This window comes from Aotus nancymaae, unplaced genomic scaffold (assembly GCF_030222135.1).
Source record: "Aotus nancymaae isolate 86718 unplaced genomic scaffold, 86718_ANA_hifiasm-v0.15.2.pri h1tg000083l, whole genome shotgun sequence".
Classification (NCBI taxonomy): Eukaryota; Metazoa; Chordata; class Mammalia; order Primates; family Aotidae; genus Aotus; species Aotus nancymaae.
This window is the reverse complement of record NW_026988498.1, coordinates 7,771,183-7,793,701: the sequence shown is the minus strand read 5'-3', so window position 1 is coordinate 7,793,701 and position 22,519 is coordinate 7,771,183. Positions and strand designations below refer to the sequence as shown.

The following is a 22,519-nucleotide window of genomic DNA, read 5'->3' as shown; positions in this document are numbered from 1 at the left end:
TGAGTAGCTGGGACTACAGGTGTGTGCCACCAGGCCAGACTAGCTATTTTTATTTTTATTTTTGTAGAGATAGGGACTCACTACATTGCTCAGGCTGGCCTCGAACTCCTGGGCTCAAGCAGTCTCCCCACCTCGGCCTCCCAAAGTTCTGGCATTACAGGCCTGAACCACATGCCTGGTCAAGAGAATGTATTTCCAATTTTTTGTTTTTTAATAAAACAGTCAACCTAAGGTTTCTGTAAGGCAGTGCTCATCACCTCTGCCCAGCTCTTCACAATAGCTGGTTTCAAATGGGCATCCTACAGTGGAATGCTGCTCCAGGAATTTTGAGTGAGGAATCCTAGAGTCAGAAGTCAGCTTGTACAGCCCAGGAGGGGCTGTGAACCCTGGGCCTGGCGCCGCCCTCACGGGCCTCTGAGTTCCATCAAAATGCGTGGAGCCGAGGGCTCTATCATTAAACACCATGGAAGACATCCTCCAAATTCCTGATGAAAGCATCCCAGGGTCTGTGTCTCTGTCTTTCCTGCCCCTTCTCTCCTCATCCAGCCTTATAGGAGAATGCAGGCAGGGAGAAGCAATGATCAACATTTCTGCCAGTTTTGTGAAGTTGGGTATGCATGTGAGGAACCAAGTGTCAGAAAGGGGAGGAGAGGAGAGGACTCTGCAGATGCCACCATCCTGTGTTTGGGGTTGTCATCTGCTGATGGAACTCTGGTTTGGCCATTTGCACACAGCTTTTGAAAAGCCAAGGACATGGCTAGGGCGATGGCTCACGTCTGTACTCCCAGCACTTTGGGAAGCCGAGGCTGGTGGATCATCTGAGGTTAGGAGTTTGAGACCAGCCTGGCCAACATGGTGAAACCCCGTCTCTACTAAAAATACAAAAATTAGCTGGACATGGTGGCACATGCCTGTAATCCCAGCTACTTAAGAGGCTGAGGCAGGAGAATCACTTGAATCCAGGAGGTGGAGGTTGCAGTGAGCCAAGATCGTGTCACTGCACTCCAGCCTGGGCAAAGGTTATTCTCTCTCTCAGTTCTTGGGAAAAGGGAGATAAGACCGTCTCAAAAAGAAAAGGATAATTTTCTTTTTTTGATTTAAGCATTAAGATAAAGAGTTTGTAAAAGTGGAGGATGATTTACAAGCATCACTTGGGGAGAACAGTGGGGCACTTAGGACTCATCTTTCCATTACAATTTTGCTTTGAAGTATGTATGTTCCTTCTAATTACAGTGAACCAGATGACCTTTAAGAAATCACATCATATAATTATGGCAAGAAAACAAACGCCCCTCCACAAACTGGGTTTGCTAACATATGTTCACGTACAGGTTAGATTAGCAGCAGCTAGAATTTCAACTTCATACAAAGCATATGGCTTTCATTAGTAGGGTTTTAGACATAAGAAGTGACCAAAGTGACCATCAGTATAACTATGAATAAACAGAAGAAACGAATAAATAGAAGGAATGGGTATAACCATATAAAAGAAAGTAACTGAGAATATAACAAGCAATGCAAAAACAAGCTTGAGATAAAACTCTTAAGTTTATTTTCCAAAAATGTGATTATGGCAACAAATAAACTGATAAGCAGTCCAGTTCACCCTACTCACATTGAAGTCATAGGGTCAGAGAAAAGGATGCAGTCCTCATTTATAAAGAGCATTTAAAATGCTGGTTGTATCAAGACCTTCTCTTATTGAACACTGTATGGCATCTTGCTTTGTAAAAAGGAAACACAGCCCTTACAAATCCTTTAAACCCATCCAACATTAACAGGAGGAAAATTTACAGTAACTACTTTTGAAAGTTATAAAATTAAAGCACCTATTTAAGATCATCAAGAATCTATGAGGTTATTATGAGAATAAGAGCTGGATGAGACTAAATATTGCATTTCTAAGGAAAAAAGTATAATCATGCACTTTACATAACTTAAAAGGCAGACAGAATACTATGAAAAATGCCCTTCACAGCACATTTAAGTCTGAATTTAAGTAAACTCAACGGGAAAGAAACAGGCTCTGTTACAGCCCTGGCAGAGACATAAAAACACAAGGGCGTGACTGCTCAGGGCAGCCCTTCCTGTCTATTTTTAGAGGTCTAAGACTCCAGCCTTAAATAGTTTTGATAATAACGTTTGTGGCATAACTCGGCGCGTAAGACATGGTCTGGGAGGAAACTGGATTTTTCGTACTCTGTAAACTCATTTGCTGGTTTTTCCCTACTGAGATGTTGCTTGTGGAACATGACAGTCGGGGGCAGGGATCTTTAAGGTTCTTTTGCTTCATTCTGTTGACTGGCTACCTTGGAACACGCAAAACTAAAATTAAGTGATAAAGGAGATTAGTTTTTTCGTTTGTGTTTGTTTTTGAGACGGAGTTTCACTTATTGCCCAGGCTGGAGTGCAATGGCACGATCTCAGCTCACCGAAACCTCCACCTCCCAGGTTTGAGCGATTCTCCTGCCTCAGCCTCCTGAGTAGCTGGGATTACAGGCATGCACCCCCACGCCCGACTAATTTTGTATTTTTTTTTAGTAGAGACGGGGTTTCACCATGTTGTTCAGGCTGGACTTGCACTCCTGACCTCAGGTGATCGCCCGCCTCGGCCTCCCAAAGTGCTGGGATTATAGGCATGAGCCACCGTACCCTGCCTGTTTTTGTTTTTTGAGACAGAGTCTTGCTCTGCCACCCAGGCTGGAGTACAGTGGTGTGATCTTGGCTCACTGCAATCTCCGCCTCCTGGGTTCAAGCAATTCCCTGCCTCAGCCTCCCCAGTAGATGGGATTACAGGCACCTGCCACCATGCCCGGCTAATTTTTGCATTTTTAGTAGAGATGGGATTTCAGCATCTTGGCCGGGCTGGTCTTGAACTCCTGACCTCATGATCTGCCCACATGGCCTCCCAAAGTGCTGGGATTACAGGCATGATCCCAGCAAGGCTGTTTAGTGAACAATCTTGCTTACTTGGAAGCGGGGAATATTACTTTAATTGGGAACAGAGGAACATTTTGTTGAGGAAAAAGCACTTTGGGTTCACAAAATATCATGGAGACGTGTCCTTAACGGACTTCCCTACTAGGAAGTTAACAATTTCTTCTATTATTATCCATCAGGATGCTGAGGTGGCTCTGTCTACTCAAGGATAGGAAGCGCTGGCATCCTGCAGTGGCTTAGGAGGGTGTTTAGAAGTTTCTGTTTATGTAGTAATGATGCATGTAGACACACAGGGTGCCTATGCATGTGCATGTTGACACATGTGTATCTAAAACCATATACACAGGCTCATGCACACGTCCCAGACCTCGGAGTCCGATGAGACTTGCTTTCTCAAAATTACCACCTATTTCACTCCCCAAACTCAAAATTATAGAACATCATACTCCAAAGGTTTCATTTTTCAGTAAAAAACAAAACTGGGCAAGCTAAATTACATCGAGAAACAAAAGCAAAGTACCATGATGCCTCACCCTTCAAAAACAAAAGCAAATATATTAAGACATTACAAAATGGAACAAGCGTTTCTTTTTTATTTTCTTGGAAAAGGCGGGGGGAATCCTGAGAGGAAGGGATCTAAACTGGCTTTCATGTCATGTACTTGGAGAAAAAGGCAGATGAGAATCAAGAAGGACAATCACACCAGTCCTGCTCCTCCCTGACCCCCCAAAAGGTGGCATTTACACGTCACCGAAACCCATGGGTTTAACAGGTTCTTCTCTCAGTTCTTGGGAAAAGGGAGACAAGACCCCGGCCGGATTCCTTTAGGGAAGAGTCCTCTGTTCGGGTGGCTGGAACCAGTGGTGCGGGCTTAGCCAGGAGGCCCCAGCCTGGCCCCTCTCCACTCCGATGCGCCGCAGAGGGCAGGGGCGGCTCTGGCTCTCACGTCCGTTTTAGGCCCAACAGCTCCTGGAGGCGATGCAGCTCCTCTTTCACCCTCTCTTCGGGGTGGGGAGACACAGGGTGGATCCGGGCCCGCGCGGCCCTCACGAGGTCTCCCTGAGCAGCCCCAGCTTCCGCAGGGCCTCCCTGCGCGCCTCCTCCGAGGAGCCACGGCCTGCGAACTGCACGGTGACGCCCTGGGGCCGGGGCAGGGAGTCTGCGCGGCGCCGCGCGTCCTGGCCGCCGTCGGGCTGCCGGGGCCGGGGGATGCTCTGGTGGCCCCGCGTGCTGGGAAGGGCCGGGCCGGGGCGGAAGCAGAGGGACTTTCCGGTGGGCGCAAAGGTACTGGGCGCACTCTTCAGGGCCTCGTGCGCGCTCGGGAAGCCGTTGGCCAGCGCCGGGCCCCGCGGAGCCTGGCTCCCTGCACGGAGACTCTCAGCGGGGCCCGTCCCGTCCTGGCCACGCGCCGCCTGCTCTGGGAAGGAGCCGCGCCCTGGAGCCCCCTCACCCGCGTCCCCCGCGGCAGGGAAGGTGCCGGCGTGGCCGTGGATGGTGGCCAGCACCTGCGCCCTGCGCTCCTGCACGCTGACGGCCGCCTTGGACAGGGTCCTGCGGGGCTCCCGGGCCGCACCGTTGGTGACGATGATGTTGCTGGGGAAGCGGGGGGCCTTGGGCTGTGCCGGGCGGCTGGGCCTCGGGTCGGGGTCTCCAATGCGGCGGCCCCAGGCGGCTGGCGTCCTCCACTCCCCGGGCTGGCCCTCCCTGGACGGGGAGGTGGGCGAGATGGCTTCACTCTCCGCCAACCTCTCAGAAATCTTCTGCGCAATAACCAGGGGCGTGGGAATGGAGCGCAGTAGTCGGGGGTGCTCCGCCGGCGGGGAGGGGGCTCGTAGTTCCCTCTTCGGGGGCTCGGGGGTGCCGGGCACCGGCAGCGGCGCAGGAACGGTCTCGGTAGCCGGAGGGAGGGTCTCGATAGCAGGGGCGCCCGGAGGTGCAGGAGTCTCAGCATCTTGTTTCCTGTGCTCCTTCCCGGAAGGTGCAGGCCCTGGAAGAGGGGGAAGAAAGAGCCTGTGAGCTACTAGCCCAGGTTAAGTAAAGGCATGAAATTCCCTCTCGCTGAACTGAAAAGAGCCTGAACCAGACCTCACACCAACTTCCCCGGTGCCGCCTGTGAGTAAACTTCCTCTCTCTCTCCGGGTTCCCTGGATTAGGGAAACACAAGGTGGTATGTTATGCTCATGACCTGACGTTGAGAAGGGACAAATCATGATAGCCCTGCAAGTCAGACAGTGGGCACCCAGGAGACATGCCCTCCACGCGGGCTGCTGAGGCTCCAGCCCCTGAGGCTGGGACAGGATGCACGCGGTGACCAGCTCATCAGGGGAGTTTACAGAGGGGAAACTGAGGCTAGAACGTGTGGCATACACAGACACCAGCAGGTCTTTCTCGATGAAGGACACGAAGCTGTGTCACTTTCCTCTATGATGGCGAATGTAACAGGCCTGAGTCTTGACACAGAATGCACCAATCACAGATCACCTGGCACTGCTCTATGCACCTGTCTCCCAAAATAGAGCTGGGCCACGTGGTGGCTCACTCCTGTAATCCCAGCACTTTGGGAGGCCGAGGCAGATGGATCACTTGAGGCCAGAAGTTCAAGACCAGCCTGGCCAACATAGTGAAACCCCGACTCTACTAAAAATACAACAGTTAGCAGGGTGTGGTGGCATGTGCCAATAGTCCCAGCTACTCTGGAGGCTGAGGTGGAAGAATCACTTGAACCTGGGAGGCAGAGGTTGCAGTGAGCTGAGATGGCACCACTGCACTCCAGCCTGGGTGACAAGAGTGAGACTTTTTGTCTCAGAAAAAAAAACAAAAATTCCTGAAATTCGTATCTTTTTATGTTCGTATCTTCATAATCTCACAATATATACTCTGTGGGCACTTAAAATTGTTATGAAAATGCCAGGTGTGGCGGCTCACACCTGTAATCCCAGCAAGTTGGGAGGCTGAGGTGGGAGGATCACTTGTGCCCCAGAATTGAGACTAGCCTGGGCTGCATAGTGAGACCCTCATCTCTAAAAAAAAAATGAAAAATAAAAAATTAGCCAGGCATGGTGACTGCTTGGGAGGCTGAGGTGGGAGGATCATTTAAGCCCAGGAATTGGAGGCTGCAGTGAGCCATGACTGTGCCATTGCACTCCAGCCTGGGTGACAGAGCAAGTTCCTGTTTCAAAAAAAATTGTTATGAAAATATCATGTTAGAGAACTGATGGAGAGGTGTAGCTGATTTTTCAGAGTGTTTTCCTTGGCATGACTATGTGATCTCATATTTTAAAAGTATCAGCTGCTTCAAATGACTTTTGGAACTAGATTTCAAAGCGGAAGTACAATAAAAATGGGAAATTCACATTACTTCTCTTCTTTGAAGAGACGGCTGCAAACCAAGTTCCATATTTCTGTGGAATCCATATCCACAGTATGTGAAGTTCAGTGTAATACATAGCCTTGCTTAAAATACATATATGCATATACATGTGCACACACTTTATTTCTAGTGTAATACACGGCCTTGCTTAAAATACATATATGCATATACATGTGCACGCACTTTATTTCTAGTGTAATACATGGCCTTGCTTAAAATACATATATGCATATACATGTGCACGCACTTTATTTCTAGTGAAATACATGGCCTTGCTTAAAATACATATATGCATATACATGTGCACACACTTTATTTCTAGTGGCTCAAGACAAATGACAGTATTTTATCATTACCAGAGCAAAAATACTTTTTTCCTCATCCCTTCCAATCCAACCCCTTGGCCACATGTGTTTCCAGTATGCTTTCCAATCAAGGAAAAAGACTGGAAGATACTTCTCTCTGCCCATTTCCCTCCAGTTCAGGGATCCCCAACACCCTGGTACTGGTCTGTGGCCTGTCAGGAACTGTGTGGTGAGTGAGTGAAGCGTCATTTGTATTTACAGCCCCTACCCATGGCTCCCATTACCGAGCTCCACCTCCTGTCACATCAGCAGTGATACTAGATTCTCTTTCTTTTTTTGAGACAAGGTCTTGCTCTGCCACCCAGGCTGGAGTGCAGTGGTGCGATCTTGGCTCACTGTAGCCTCTGGTGGGTTCAAGCGATTCTGGTGCCTCACCCTCTGTGCAGCTGGGACTACAGGCATGCACCACCAGGCCCAGCTAATTTTCACTGTCTTTCACTGTGTTGGTCAGGCTGGTCTTGAACTCCTGGCCTCAAGTGATCCATGGCGCCCAGCCTGTAAAATAATTACCTGGAAGCCATTTCTAATTTTCCTTCTTTCTGTGCATGTGTGCATTGTGTATGAAAATGTAAACTCTGGGCCGGGCACAGTGGCTCACGCCTGTAATCCCAGCCCTTTGGGAGGTTGAGGCCGATGGATCACCTGAAGTCAGGTGTTCAAGACCAGCCTGGCCAAAATGGTGAAACCCCATGTCTACTAAAAGTACAAAACTTAGCCGGATGTGGTGGCAGGCGCTTGTAGTCCCAGCTACCAAGAAGCTGAGGCAAGAGAATTGTTTGAACCGGGGAGACAGAGGTGAGCTGAGATCATGCTGCTGCACTCCAGCCTGGGCGACAAGAGCGAGACTCCATCTCAAAAAAGAAAAGAAAAAACAAAAAAAGGAAACTGTAAACCCCGCTTATGGGCCCAGTTCGTTTCCTTCTTTGTTCTAGTCCCTCTGGCATTTCCCTTTGCTGGACAATGAAACTGCCGAGGATGCTTTTCCCCTATAAAAATCTGGGAAGACTCAAAAGGGGATCACAAAAAGTATCTCTGTGCCCCACAGACACTGGCAAACAACGCCCCAGGCCCGGCCTGTGCTTCCCCCTCACCTGCTGCCTGGGTCCCCTCTGGAAGGCCCTCGGCTTCCCTGGCGCCAGGTGCCGACTGCACTAAGTCGATGACATCTTCAGGCTCGGAGGGACTGGAGGTGCTCTCTTCCAGAGACGGGGAGCAGAGGCAGCACGCTCCCCCATCACACAGCACTGGCTCCTCAAAGTCCTCGTCCAGGGAGTCGATTGTCTCCTCAAAAAACAGAAGGACATCCTTTTCTTCATGGGTGAGGTGCTTCAGGCTCTCATCATCCTAGAGAACAGATTTGGGGATTGGGAATGGAAGAAAACAAACAGCAGCTTCACTAGAGAGACAAACGCCCAGGCAAAGTCAGGGTCAGTCCATAGCCCCAGGCGGAACTCACTGTCCTGAGTGCCCTGCCATGCTGCCTGCGTGTGCCTCCCCATCACGCTCGGAAAGGCAGAGCAAATCACGGAGCCTCAAAGCTTTATAACGGGCCCTCACCTTGGGGTTCCTAGCAAGTCAACTTGGGGAATGCACTGGCGAGCTGCTGTCAGCCTACTGCTATCTGGCACACTTGTTTTTCCATAATCGCGGCAAACCTCTGCTTAAAGACAGTTGATTGAACTCACATTTATCTCTTCTCTCTCCAGAAACCTTACTAAAACAAGGGATTTTTTTTTTTTTTGAGGCAGAGTCTGACTCTGTTGCCCAGGCTGGAGTGCAGTGGTGTGATTTTGGCTCACTGCAACCTCTGCCTCCCAGGTTCAAGCCATTCTCCTTCCTCAGCCCTCCCGAGTAGCTGGGATTATAGGCATGCACCACCATGTCCAGTTAATTTTTTTATTTCTAGTAGAGATGGGGTTTCACTATGTTGGCCAAGCTGGTCTCGAACTCCTGACCTCAGGTGATCCACCTGCAGCCTCCCAAAGTGCTGGGATTACAGGCATGAGCCACCATGCCCAGCAAAACAAAGGGATTTTTTTAAAGGCACAAATCACAACGACAAAATAGCAGGAAAAGTGATGACAGAACAAAAGCAGGGCAGCCGGACAGCAGGACAGATGGCGACAGAGTGAGAAGGCCCAGGAAAGCCAGTGACCCACCTGCTGTGTCCCACAGAACCGCCAGAAGCTCAGGCCCTGGAGGTGCTGAGCGGCTCTGGAAGTGTGGGCAAGGTGAAGAGAGCCCAACTGTTTGAAAGTCTCTTTCAGAAGCAATAAGCTCATCCTGGCACAAAACTAGCCACTTACTCTCAAAGGTGACAGAGGAACCCTGAAGAGGGGCCACAGAGCAAAGCTGACGGTGGCGCGCTATGTTAACAAGGTAGGCTACCAGTGTAGACGAGGATGTGTTAACAGTGTGGCCGTCAGTGCAGCCAAGTGGCCGCCCTCCGGACAGAAGACTGTACGTGTCATCTCCGGGGAACCTGAAGAATCCAAAGGCCAAAAAAAGCTGATCCCAAGGGTTCCCCAGCAAGATCAGTCGCAGGGAAAGATGCCAGTCAGTGAATCCCAGCGTAGACCTGTGCAGCGGTTTCTTACTGTCCTACTCTGGAGTATGTGCAGATAGCTAATAACCACCGAGCGTCTAAGGAAAACGGTTATGTGAAAGAGCTATCAAAACAAAAGGACAAAATGCAACTTACAGGAAATGAACTATCAAAAACTTCAAAAAGGTGCATCATCAGTTGTCAGATAATAGATTCTGAATCCATAAACAGCATATGTTTTTCTTTACAGGACAAAAGAAAACTGTAAGAAACAAAAAAAAATTACCAGCAGAAAAAAATGAAAAACGAAATAAAAGCCTAAAAGATAAAGTTGTGAAATCAGAAAACTATGGGAAAAAAAAAGGGTAAGAGAATTAGAGGATAGATCTGGGAGGGCCACTGTGTGAATAATGGGAGTTCCAGAAAGAGAAATCAGAGATAATGAGAGGAAGAAATTATCAAAATAAAATAATTCATGGGAATGCCCCTGAAGAGGAGCACGTTTCCAAATTGAAAGGGGTCATGAATGTACAACCTAATGAAGAAAAAGCAAACAGACCGATGCCACAGTATGCATCATTGTGAAATTTCAGAATACTGAGAGCCAAGAAAAGATCCTGAAAGCTTCCGAGAGTGAAAAAGCAGGTCACATACAAGAGACCAGAAATCAGAGGCAAGGCGGGTGGATCACTCGAGCTCAGGAGTTCAAGACCAAGCTGGCCAACACGGTGAAACGCTGTCTCTACTAAAAATACAAAAATTAGCTGGGCGTGGTGGCGTGCATCTCTAATCCCAGCGACTCAGGAGGCTGAGGCAGAAGAATTACCTGAACTTGGGAGGTGGAGGTTGCAGTGAGTAGAGATTGCACCACTGCACTCCAGCCTGGGTGACAGAGTGAGACTCTGTCTCAGAAAAAGAAAAAAAAAAGATCAGAAATCAGAATTTGACAACTGCCTGTGGTTATGTAAGAGAGCATCCTTGTTTTTAAAATGTACTTCAGTATTGAGGGGAGTATTATATAACAACTACATTCAAATGGTTCAGAAAATAAAGTATGCGTGTGTGTAGATATATAGAGAAAGAAAGGGAGCAGGCTAAAATGTGGAAAAAATTTAAAAATTGGTGAATGTAATTAAAGGGTATGTGGGAGTTCTCTGTGCTATTCTTACAACTTCATTAAGTTTGAAATAACTTGCAAACAATTTAAACAAACAAAAGTCCAGGAATCAGAAAACAGCAACAGACTTCTCAGCAGCAACACTAGAAGCCGGGAGACAATGAGGGCTCAAAACCCGATAAATTCTGAACTAGAATCCAATACATAATCCGATTATTAATTAGAATTACAGAAGAATAAAGATTTTTTTTTTGAATAAAGATGTTTTTTAGACATGCAAGGTCTAACACGCCGATCTCCCATGCCAGCCTTTCTGAGGCGGCCACCAGAGGGTAATCAGGAAGGGAAGCTGCTCCTCTCAACACGGAGTAAACCCAGACAGAAGACAGGAGCCAGGTAACAGGAGCGTCCACACAAGAACGCTGCAGGGAATCCCAGAAATAACGGGGGCTCCCCAGGAAGCCAGCTGTGTGGTCAGCAAGTAGACCAGTAACAGCAAGCCCGAGGGCGACACAGGAAACCACGCAAGCAAATAAAACCGAAACCGTGATCACAGAAAAACCAATGTGAGAGAAAGCATTCATCTATCAATCTGTATACAGCAATACACACACCTTTACCATAACAGATAAAGAGTTGTCTCAGATTGATATATGCATACTTAATATATACCCACAGGAAGAAGTACTGAAAGGATATATAGCAATATGTCAATAGTGGAGGTAAGTAACAAATAGAGTGGAGAGCTGATGCCTCCAGTTGAGTAGGAAATGGGGGTGGCACATGCATAATGACGCTCTTAGAAACCTTGTAGACTATTCGACTCTATAATGCTATGAGTGTGGACGCTGCTTCTGCTGTACTTTGGCTGTTTTTGTTTTTTGGCGGGGGGATGGTGTCACTCCCATCGCCCAGGCTGTTGATTACAGTGGCACGATCTTGGCTCACTGCAATCTCCACCCCCAGGGCTCAAGCAATTCTTCTGCCTCAGCCTCTCGAGTAGCAGGGACCACAGGTGCCCGCCTGCACCTGCTAATGTATTTTTTGTCTTATCAAAAGTGATTAAGAGCTGATCCATGCGGTGTAGACTGATGCTTTCCACACTGATTTGAGAGGTATTCAAATGCCCATGTACCCACAGCATGTAACTCCCAGGCCCATACGGAGCCTGTGGTCTACACAATTTCAGAGGCTGTAGTTGAAGGCATAGTACACTGTTGTTTTGGGGATTAACATAAGAACACATGCAAATTTCTCAAGCTAGCCTGGTCTTATTAGCTTAATCCTGAAAGAAGGACGGCTCAGGAAAAGGAGAGATACCTCGGCGGGGGTTAGGTAGGCAGGCAGAATGGTGCTAGGGAGGATAAGCCATGTGTACCTGTTGGATATAAAGCCACACACAGTCGCTGGGTCTGAAGACTTGTGTCTGCTCAGGCGGGCAGACACAGCTTTCCGAAGTGGTTGTACTGACTGACACTTGCTTTCAACAGGCCTGGTTGCACTGGTGCCCCGAAGGAGAGGAAAGAAGTTACATCTCACTGTGATTTTCCATGTCATTTCCATGAAGACTAATGATGTTGAACATTTTTTCTCCATAATACAGATGAGTACTCCTCATCTGAAATGCTTGGGATAAGAAGTGTTCTGGATTTTTTTCACATTTTGAAATATTTGCATATACATAATGAAATGTTTATGTTTCATATATGCCTTTTGCTGATTTTTTGGAGACTGGGTCTCACCCTGTTGCCCACGCTGGAGTGGAGTGGTGTAATCACGGCTCACTGCAGCCTAGGTCTCCCCAGCTCAAGTGATCTTCCCACCTCAGCCTCCCCAGTAGCTGGGACCTACTGGCATACACTACCATGCCCAGCTAATTTTTATGCATTTTTTTGTAGAGACAAAGTCTCACCATATTGCCCAGGCTGGTCTTGAACTCCTGGGCTCAGGCGATCCTCTGGCCTCGGCTTCCCAAAGTGCTGGTACTGTAGGCATGAGCCACTGTGCCTAGTGTCTAATAGATCTTGATAGCTGGCAGAGTCCTCTAGTTTTGTTGGAGTTCTTAAAGTCCTCCTTCTTTAAGCCTGTTTAGCTTTTCTTAGCCCTTTTTTATTTCCATATACATTTTAGTATCAGCTCATCAATTTCCATATTCACATAAGCACACACATAGCCCTGATGTGACTGTAATTGGGATTGCATAAAAGTTTCTCAAACTGGAGAGAACTGATGCCTTTACAATCTTTTCTCGACGCATGAATACGGCGCGTGGCTTCATGTATTTAGATGCGTGGTTCTCAAAGTGTGATTTTCGGCCAAGAAGCAGCATCTGTGAACTTGTTAGACACATTCTTGGGTTCAATCCCAGATCTACTGCATTAGAAACTCGAGGCATGGGGCCTGTCAGTGTGTGTGGGACGCGGCCTCCAGAGAGTCTAATGCGCTGAAGCGGCAGATGCCCGATGTGACTCTTCAATTTCTCTCGGCGACTTCTCACAGTTTCCAGTGTAGACAACTGTCCTGCCCTCTGTCTACTGAGGTATTTGCTGTGGCTCTGCCTACACTTCTCAGTTAACTTTCCACCATTCTCTCCTTTATCCTCCTCGGGAGGCATGGCCAACTCTGGCAAAGGGCTAGGTGGTAAATATTCTGGGCTGTGCAGGGTTTAGGTAGCAGCTATGCAACTCTACCAAGGTAAGGAATGAGCCTCACTTTCGTTACACTGCACTTTATTTACAAAAGCAGGGAGTGGGCCATGGGCTGTGATTGTCACTTCCTGGTCCCTGCTCAAGTCCATCATTTGCTCTTCTAAGGCAGCGACGCCCGTCTGTGCCCGGCTGCATCTCGCCTACTTTCATGGCTCAATTTCAAACCTCTGCCCACCCCCACAGCATCCCTGAATCACAGCCACACACCTGCATCTGCTAGGCATACAATCCAATACCACGGTATAAATCACGCCCTTGCTGTCTAGAGCTTACCACCCAACGGGGGCTTCAGATAAGAGCACTGGCAACTGCCCGAGAGTGTGGCACTCCTATGACAAGGTGACGTGGGTGTGATGGAAACACAGCAAGCATGGTTACCAAGCCACACTTCCGGGGAAAGGGGTCTGTGCAGGAAAAACTTCCGAGAGGGAAGAACACGTCAGCTGATAACCTGGGAGAACCGGATGGGAGTTAAGCAAGAAGGAACAAGGCGCAGTGAGCCACGAGCCTTTTGGAATGATCACGTTGGTTATAGTGCAGAAAATATTGAATATGGGAAACAATTATTTTTTTTTTTGAGAAGGCATCTTGCTCTGTTGCCCAGGCTGGAATGCAGTGACACAATCTCGGCTCACTGAAGCCTCTTCCTCCTGGGTTCAAGCAATTCTCCTGCCTCAGCCTTCTGAATAACTGGGACTATAGGCACCTGCCACCACGACTGGCTGATTTTTGTATTTTTAGTAGAGATGGGATTTTGCCATGTTGGCCAGGCTGGTCTCAAACTCCTGACCTTAAGTGATTCACCTGCCTCAGCCTCCCAAAGTCCTGGGATTACAGGCATGAGCCACCGCACCCGGCCTGGACCCAGCTGCATGCCTGCTTCTGTTCTGTATTTTCCCATCACGCACTAACAAGCATCCACAGACCCTTACTTGGATGCCCGCACAGGCCTCATACATTTCACCCCAGAGTTCCTCCACTCACGGTCTCACCTCAGGGTTCTTTCTTCCTCTGCTTACTTATTATTTGTATAAAACGAGTCAAAAATCAGTTTTCACTAGGCCAGTGGGTGAGCAGTTTCCCAGGTCTTCGGAGACCTACCTGAGCCCCTCTCGGGTGTGGGGTAGGAGTGGGGGCTAGGCGCCGAATGTATCCCAGGCGCCTTCTCTGTGGTCAGCCTGGCCTTGTGGCCTGAGTCCTGAGGCAGGCCCAGCCATGCTGTGGGCTCTGTCTGCTGCCTAATCCTGGGGGCACGAAGCTGCATTCCGCAGTAAGCCAGATCTGCCTGCTCTGGAGGGGAGGACACAGGAGGCAGAAGCAGAGAGAGCTGTGGGGAAGGGATCAGGGCCTCAGGGCCAGAGAGGAGGCTTGTGGCCCTCAGCAGGGAGAATCTGTCTACCCCTCCCTTGGGAGACTCCGGATGTGGCCTGTCTCAGAGACGCCCAGAAGAAAGAGATGGCCTAGGGCACATGTCATGGGGGCGAGGGCCGGGGCAGGGGCACAGGCAGGGACAGAGAGTGACTGCAGATGGGCCAGGATTTCTTTTCGGGAAGTGAAAACATTCTAAAATTTACTGTGGTGATGTACTTACACTAAATGCCATTGAATGTATAGTTTAAACGGGTGAACTGTATGCTGTGTGACTTGTATCCTAATAAAGCTGTTACAGTAAAAAATACAAAAGCACAAGGCATTGCCTGGTGGCCTGTGGAGGCAGCAGAGCTCTGGAGCCTGCAGTGGAGGCTTCTGCAGAGCCGGGTGCTGTGGGAAGAAGCCTTTGCTAATAACTCAGGTCCCTAAGAACTACACAGATAGGAAATGAGGAGAAGCAAAAGCAGCAGCTTTCTTGGGCAAAAGTGAGTTGGAGAAAGCCTAAGTGTGTCCCTATTAGTTGGGAAGGTAGAAGAAGGCTGACAGCAGAAAAGAAAATTCCCTTCTCACAAATTTTATTTTTTTGAGACAGAGTCTCACTCTGCCGCCCAGGCTGGAGTACAGTGGTGTGATCTTGGCTCACTGCAACCTCTGCCTCCTCATTCACATGATTCTCCCACCTCAGCCTCCCATGTAGCTGGGATTACAAGCATGCGCCACCATGCTCAGCTATTTTGTTTTTTTTGGTATTTTTAGCAGAGATGGGGTTTCGCCACGTTGGCCAAGCTGGTCTCAAAATCCTGACCTCAAATGATCTGCCCACCTCAGCCTCCCAAAGTATTGGGATTACAGGTATGAGTCACCGCGCTTAGCCTAAATGATGTTTTTAATGTACCAGTTTGGATTGTGGAGTAAATGGTAGTTCTTTAAGGATACAAATCTTCAGATGTTAAAAGAACAAGCTAGAAAACCATCCCTCAGGTATTATGCTGACTTCAAGAAATGACAAGCCTCTGAAGGAAATACTGCTTTGCTTCCAGAACATGAGCAACGTATTTCTACCCTCATAGGTATGTTAAGATTTTGAAGAGAGAATCTCTAGTGGATTCAAACCCGAAAGTTCAAAATGCTGAACATACAAAGGTAATGACAGTGCACGGGATCAAGCCCCCATTAAGAGAACAAAGGCCCAGGCTAGCCGATCTCTTTTGACTCCTGCAGAGATGACAGAAAAAAGGTCTGTCCAAGCCCATTCAAGCTCTGAGGGGAGCAGCCCCATCAAAAGCTAGATGATGACTTTTTTAAAAAAGCAACAGGCACAAAAGTCAACAGTCCTAGCTATTCCTATGACAGCACAGGTTTGAGACAGGAGTTTTGTCTGTAGGGAAACGGTGGAAGAAAATCTTTGTTTGGCTGAACAAAAATGCTGAGAAGGCTTAAAATATGCATACTGAAGTAACCCCTACCTAAAAAACTGCTGAATTGGCCGGGTATGGGGGTTCATGCCTGTAATCCCAGTACTTTGAGAGGCTGAATTCCTTGAGGCCAGGAGTTCGAGACCAGCCTGGCCAACATGGTAAAACCCCATCTCTACTAAAAATACAAAAATTAGCCGGGCATGGTGGTGCGCCTGTAACCCCAGCTATTTGGAAGGCTGAGGCAGGAGAACTGCTTGAACCCGGGAGATGGAGGTTGCAGTGAGCCGAGATCATCCCATTGCATTCCAGGTCTGGGTGACAGAGCAAGACACTGTCTTGGCAAAAAAAAAAAAAAAAAATTTTTAATTGCAGACTAAGACAACTGTGGCAACTCCTTGTGAAGGATTTTTAAAAATGAAGCAGCAGAACTCTAGTCCAGACCAAATAAAAAAAAAAAAAAACCCATAAAAAAGCTGTGATGGCTAAGAAAATGTCTGGAGATGAGCCAGGCATCTCTGAACCACCCCTTGCCAACCCCCTGCATCCTTCGTTGGCAGCCTGGGCTAGCTGGTATTCAGGTATTGGGCGAGTGTCATCTGATGCCTTCTTACACACACCACAGTTGGCTCTCTGACACTTGACCAATGCCTTATTGATTTAATAATCCTAGCTGCTGAGAGACCTGCTCGGAGCTAAACAGAATGGGGCGGAGAGAAGGAAATGCAGGCAGCCCCTTCCCCACAGCTCTGAGTGCCGGGCCCACTTCGGCAGCGTCGGACGAGAGACTGTAAATGCAGGTGGGGCATCCCACGGTTTTGGGACAAAGGTTTTAATATTATTATTTTTTGTTTTTTTAGATGGAGTCTCCCTCTGTGGCCCAGGCTGGAGTGTAGTGGTTCGATCTTGGCTCACTGCAACCTCTGCCTCCCGGGTTCAAGTGATCCTCCTGCCTCAGCCTCTGGAGCAGCTGGGATCACAGGCACGTGCCACCACACCCGGCTAATTTTGTAGTTTTAGTAGAGATGAGGTTTCACCATGTTGGCCAGGCTGGTCTCCTGACCTCAGGTGATCTGCCTGCCATGGCCTTCCAAAGTGCTGGGATTACAGGCGTGAACCACTGCACCTGGCTAATTATGGTTATTTCTAGCTAGATACTATTGTCATGTTTAATGATGGCTCACTTAAACCTGTGCTTCTGGCAGGAAAGAGATACAAACCCATGAAGAATGAGATGTGTGTACAGTTTGGATTACAAAACCAAAGAATAATGGCTTCAAAAGATGACAGCTGGGCTCCTGGCTGCCTTAAATGTCTTTAAACTGCTAATACCGATCTTGCTCTCGTATCTCTCTCTTATAGGAGATCTTGATTGAGACAGAGACACCCCGAGTGTGCAGCATTCGAGGTGCTCCGAAGCCCTCATGAGCTTGGGTCCTCCATGGCGGCCTCGCCACTGTACTGTGAGTTCCTAAAAGGAGGCAAACTGAGTCTTATCCCACCATCTCTCAGTTCTTATATGCAGTAGGCATTTATGAGATGTTGACTGAACTGGCCTTTCAGAAAAGCTTCTGAGTTATGTTTTAAAGCAGTTGTCTGACCAGGATCATTTGGATTCCAACTGGGTGAGAAGCCAGGATGAAGGGCGGGGTTATTACTGACTGAGCGGCTTCTCCCTCCTGGCTCCTCTGGTTCGGTTTCCGCAACTGAAGTCACAGAGCAAACAGCACATCACTCCTCAGACTTTGCTCCGGCCCGGCCACGTGGGAAGTCCCCAGTGCTTGCTGCACCTTTTTATCCCAGGAGCCATGTGTGTCAGGTGCTCTTGGGGGACCGAAGGCTCAGGAGCTGCTGGCTGCTGCCTGGTCACAGACTGCTGTATGACTTCAGGGCCACAGCCCACGTGGGTTTGGGCAGAGGGCATTCAAGACAGTTTCTCAAATACTAAATCCTAAAAACTTGCTCATAAATGTGGATCATTGTTTTTGCCCAAACCAGGGGTAAAAATGAAAAAGAGGTAGGCTTGGGATGTCCCCAGCCACCCTCACAAAAGCAGCCATAGGCTTCGAGTTCAGCTCCTTGGGAATCGTGTGGATGGAGAGCTCCCCACTCTTTCAAAGCAGCTAAATCTTATTTTTTCTAGAGGAAGCTTCAGGATATGTGAAGGCAGACCCGACTTCAGGATTCAGAGCGAGAGCCTGCGAACACCGGTGTGAGGCAGCACCCTGCCCGGGCCGTGCACCCAGGGGGTTTGAGAGACGGCGTGAGCCCTGGAGACACTGGCCTTAGAGGCTGACGTCGGTCACCAAACACCCAGAGCCGCCTGTATCAGCCATAGAGAGCTGTCACCTATGGCGTCTCCAGCCCTTCTTGGGCCTTTTATTTAGTGCCTGCATCGCCTCTTGAGGTGGCAGACTCCACAGGCACCGGCGTCAGGAAGTACCGCCTTGCACACATCAAAGCTGCCCTCTTACGTTTCAAAGGAAAAGACAAAATTCAAGGGACACCTCCTCAGCCACATATTATAGGATTTGCACAACTAATTCTAGTGCTACCTATACCTTTCATTAAAAAACATTCACAGGCAGGACTCTTTACCAAAAAATGCACAGACACAACTAGCCTCTTGAGAAATAAATAAAGACATGTTCACTACCATCTTAGAACAGCCTCGACATGACTGCGGCCACACGGATAGCCACGACAATCCTATGTAAGTGGCTATTTAAAAAAATATTTGAGATCATCTTCTAGAATTTACTTACTTTGTGTAGAAATAGGGGTCTTGCTAGGTTGCCCAGGCTGGCCTTTAGCTCCTGGGCTGAAGTGATCCTTATGCCTCAAGCCTCCCAAGCAGCTAGGACTACAGGTGTGTGTCACCAATCTGGCTACTTTTAAAATTTTTAACTTGCACTGACTCAGGAGAAAAGTGTCGAAAGAGCAGAGATCTGTTATATCCCAGGTGACACTCCAACTAGCACTTCAAACTTTAGGGTACTTGTAATTAAAATCAGGCGGTCATTTTTTTTTTTTTTGAGATGATGGAGTTTCGCTCCTGTTGCCCAGGCTGGAGTGCAATGGTACGATCTCGGCTCACTGCAACCTCCGCCTCCCGGGTTCAAGCAATTCTCCTGCCTCAGCCTCCCAAGTAGCTGGGATTACAGGCATGTGCCACCACGCCCAGCTAATTTTGTATTTTTAGTAGAGACAGGGTTTCTCCATGTTGGTCAGGCTGGTCTCGAACTCCTAACCTCAGGAGATCCACCTGCCTTGGCCTCCCAAAGTGCTGGGGTTACAAGTGTGAGCCACCACACCCAGCTCATCTTTTATCTTCTTTTAGGAATAATGTTTGCTTAAAAAAAATACTCTATAAATCAGAACTAGGTTTTCTCTCTTTCTCAAGAAACTCACAGCCTAACTAGGTTATGGTTTATGTACGGAGCCCTCTAAGACGTGCATTTACATGAAGTACAATTCAGAGGCCTAAAAACACTGCTGACTTACTCATCTTTCATGACCTCAGGAATTAAAGGACACCACTTAATTGAAGAAACCGCTATGGTTGATTTTTGTTCTAAAGAGAAAAGTCAAATTAAAAAAGAAAGGATCCGATGAGTTAGAATAAAACTTACAGCTTCTCTCAGAATTTACACTTCCAAAAAAGTAGACAGAGTATGACGTTTAAATATGCTCTAATGCCGTGAGAGGGACTGGCTGCTACGTGCCTGTGTGAAAATCATGTGACTATTTACAAAACTTTAGTAGGATAAATACAAAAATTAGTAGGGCATGGTGGCACACGCCTGTAATCTTAGCTACTCGGGAGGCTGAGGCAGGAGAATTGCTTGAACCAGGGAGGCAGAGGTTGCAAAAGAAAAAAAAAAACTTGAGCAGACTGGGTGTGGTGGCTCATGCCGATAGTCCCAGCACTTTGGAAGGCTGAGGCAGGAGGGTTGCTTGAGGCCAGGAGTTCTAAATTAGCCTGTTCAACATAGCAAGACCTCATCTCTACAAAAAAAATGTAAACAATTAGCCAGGTGTGGCGATGCACCCCTGCCATCCCAGCTACTTGGGAGGTTGAGGCAGGAGGATCACTTGAGCCTAGAAAGCCATGGCTGCAGTGAGCTATGATTGTGCCACTACACTCCAGGCTGGGTGACCAAACAAACCACAAAAACCCACTTTAGTTGTCATTTAAGGTTAAATGCCGTATATATATATATATATATATATATACACACACACACACACATATATATATATTTTTTTGAGATGGAGTTTCCCTTCATCTTGGCTCACCGTAACTTCTGCCTGCCAGGTTCAAGTGATTCTCCTGCTTCAGCCTCCCAAGTAACTGGGATTACAGGCATGTGCCACCACAGCCGCCTAATTTTGTATTTTTAGCCAGGCGTAGAGATGGGGTTTCTCCATGTTGGCCAGGCTGGTCTCAAACTCCTGACCTCAGGTGATCCACCTGCCTCGGCCTCCCAAAGTGTGGGGATTATGGGCATGGGCCACTGCACCAGGCCCTCATTTTGCTAGTTCTAAGGAAAACGCACAACTGTGAAATAATAAGATGACAAGTAAGCTTAGTAACTGTCCCTGGAGGAAGATGCCTGCAAACAGTGAACAGGCCTGAGTGGAAGGCAAGGAAACACGACCAGAACACTCCTCCAGCATCCTGTAATAAGACAGGATATGCAGCAGGACTCTGTGACCCCAAACACACACCATGCAGATGTAACTTGATTATGGGCGTCCTACGAGTGGCTTTACAATGCTGTTTCCATTATTCTACCCTATGATACACAGGGACAGGCCCAGCGGGGAACAGACAGAGACATCACATACACCACAGGAGTGCTACTGGATGATTTACCCAATAGGAAAGAACTGGGTAGAATAGGAATCCTTTAATTTAAAATCACTCGTGCCCATAAGACTGGCAGAATCAAGAAATATGTGCAATACGGAGGAGGAAGGCATGTTTCCCTTTCACCACCTCATCTTTAGCATCAAAGAAAAAGTAATTTAAAAGTCTACGGATAAGAGAAGGAGACAGGAGGAGGAGCGCAGATCCAGACAAGATGGTGGCGGCAGGATGATGGGAATGATGCCACACCTGGACACTAACAGACACCAGGGAAGGAGAAGCTGGCGCCTGCACTGCTTGGGGGTCGGGGGTGCTGGGTGCTGGGCATTTCTTTGAGACGGAGTCTTGCTCTATCGCTCAGGCTGGAGTGCAGTGGCGTGATCTCAGCTCACTGCAACCTCTGCCTCCTGGTTCAACCGATTCTCCTGCCTCAGCCTCCCGAGTAGGAAACCTGAGTTTCCTGTTAGCCCGCACATTCTACGATGGACGGACCCAAGTTTCCTGTTAGCCCGCACATTCTACAATGGACCTGTTTATGCAATTTGTCTGCAGATTCTACAGTGGACCTGAGCATGCCATTCCCCTGCACATTCTGTGAAGGGTTATAGTTCTACAGCTGTTGTCTAAGCTCCCTGAATTCACTTTACAAGCTTGCTTCTTCTAAGAAGACCCTCGTAAGAAACCTCTTTTCATTTTCTCCTAGCCTTGGGTGGTAGCTGGTGTGATGCACCAGCCAGGTCACCAGCCGGGAGGAAGGACCTCGTCCTCTGTCTGCTGCAGGCGCAGCTGAAGGTGGCCCTCAGTGGTCAGTGGGACTGTCTTGGCTAAAAGAAACTGATTCATCAAGGTTATGCCTCCTTCCTGGGGCAGCCCGCACTGGAGGCTGGTCACCAAGTGAGTGAGGGCGCCGTCCTCGCCCCAGCGTGGTGACTGAAGGCTCTCCCAGCCCCAGAGCTCACCGGGGAGCAGCCAAGGCTTGTGCTGGGCCCACACAGCCCAGCTGCTGCATGGAACCAAATCTGCAGCAACCTATTCTCTCTGAATGGACCACAGTCACGAGAGTGGAAGCTCCAGTCTGACGTCCTTAACCCCTGGAGTAATGCTTCAATTTTTAAGCCAATGTATAAATCACACACAACATTTTTATACATACACCAAAGAGACAGAAGGTTAAATACATAACAGTTAGCTCTGCTCCTTGGTGGGCGCGTCTGCAGGGGTCATGCAGCCCTCGCTGTCTCTGGAGTACGTGCATTGAGCTACCACACGGGATCGTTAAGTTGGTTAATATGAGGAATAGACTCAGTATAATTAGAATGGAGATACAAAAGCAACTTTCTCACCCCAGATTCCAAACATGTGACACCCTTAGTATCATGGGCTCCGTCAGGAGAAGACAGCAGGTGCGTCACTGGTGCTCTACCAAGAGAGGTCACGGCACAGAGGCTGTTCAGAGTTTTGCCTCAAGTTCAGCAGGAAAATGAATGTGAAAGGCAAGAAAATCCTTCAAAGACCCTGACTCTTAATTGGCTTTATGTGTTCACTCCGATACCAAGATCACCTGCTGAGCACTCTCGATTTTATCCAGCACCATGGGTGTGAGGGAGTGTTTCAGACTCTCCTAGAGCAGTTGGCCATGCTGAGTTTTGGAAAAACCCTTCCAGAGCAGGGCTGTGTCCTAACTATGCCTGGGAGCACATACGCCACAAATTATGGGAATATTCATGTGTATGTGTTTCTGCATCTGCCTTAAAAATATGTCTTTTTTTTTTTTTTTTTTTTTTTGAGACGGAGTCTCGCTCTTGTTACCCAGGC

At 48.3% G+C, this 22,519-nt stretch overlaps 1 protein-coding gene across 5 annotated transcripts in view; it reads right to left on the bottom strand.

Annotated features, from left to right (window-relative positions):
• Positions 1-1,529: 1,529 nt before the first annotated feature.
• Positions 1,530-22,519, bottom strand: part of PROSER2 (proline and serine rich 2) — a 44,050-nt gene continuing 23,060 nt past the window's right edge. For all 5 annotated transcript variants that reach the window (XM_064369024.1, XM_064369025.1, XM_064369023.1 and 2 more), the window contains 2 exons: positions 7,767-8,019; positions 1,530-4,927 (listed from right to left, as the gene is read on the bottom strand). In XM_064369024.1, the coding sequence (XP_064225094.1) occupies positions 3,987-4,927; positions 7,767-8,019 (1,194 nt within the window). In that variant the 3' untranslated portion in view covers positions 1,530-3,986. The remainder of the gene's footprint in view (positions 4,928-7,766; positions 8,020-22,519) is intronic.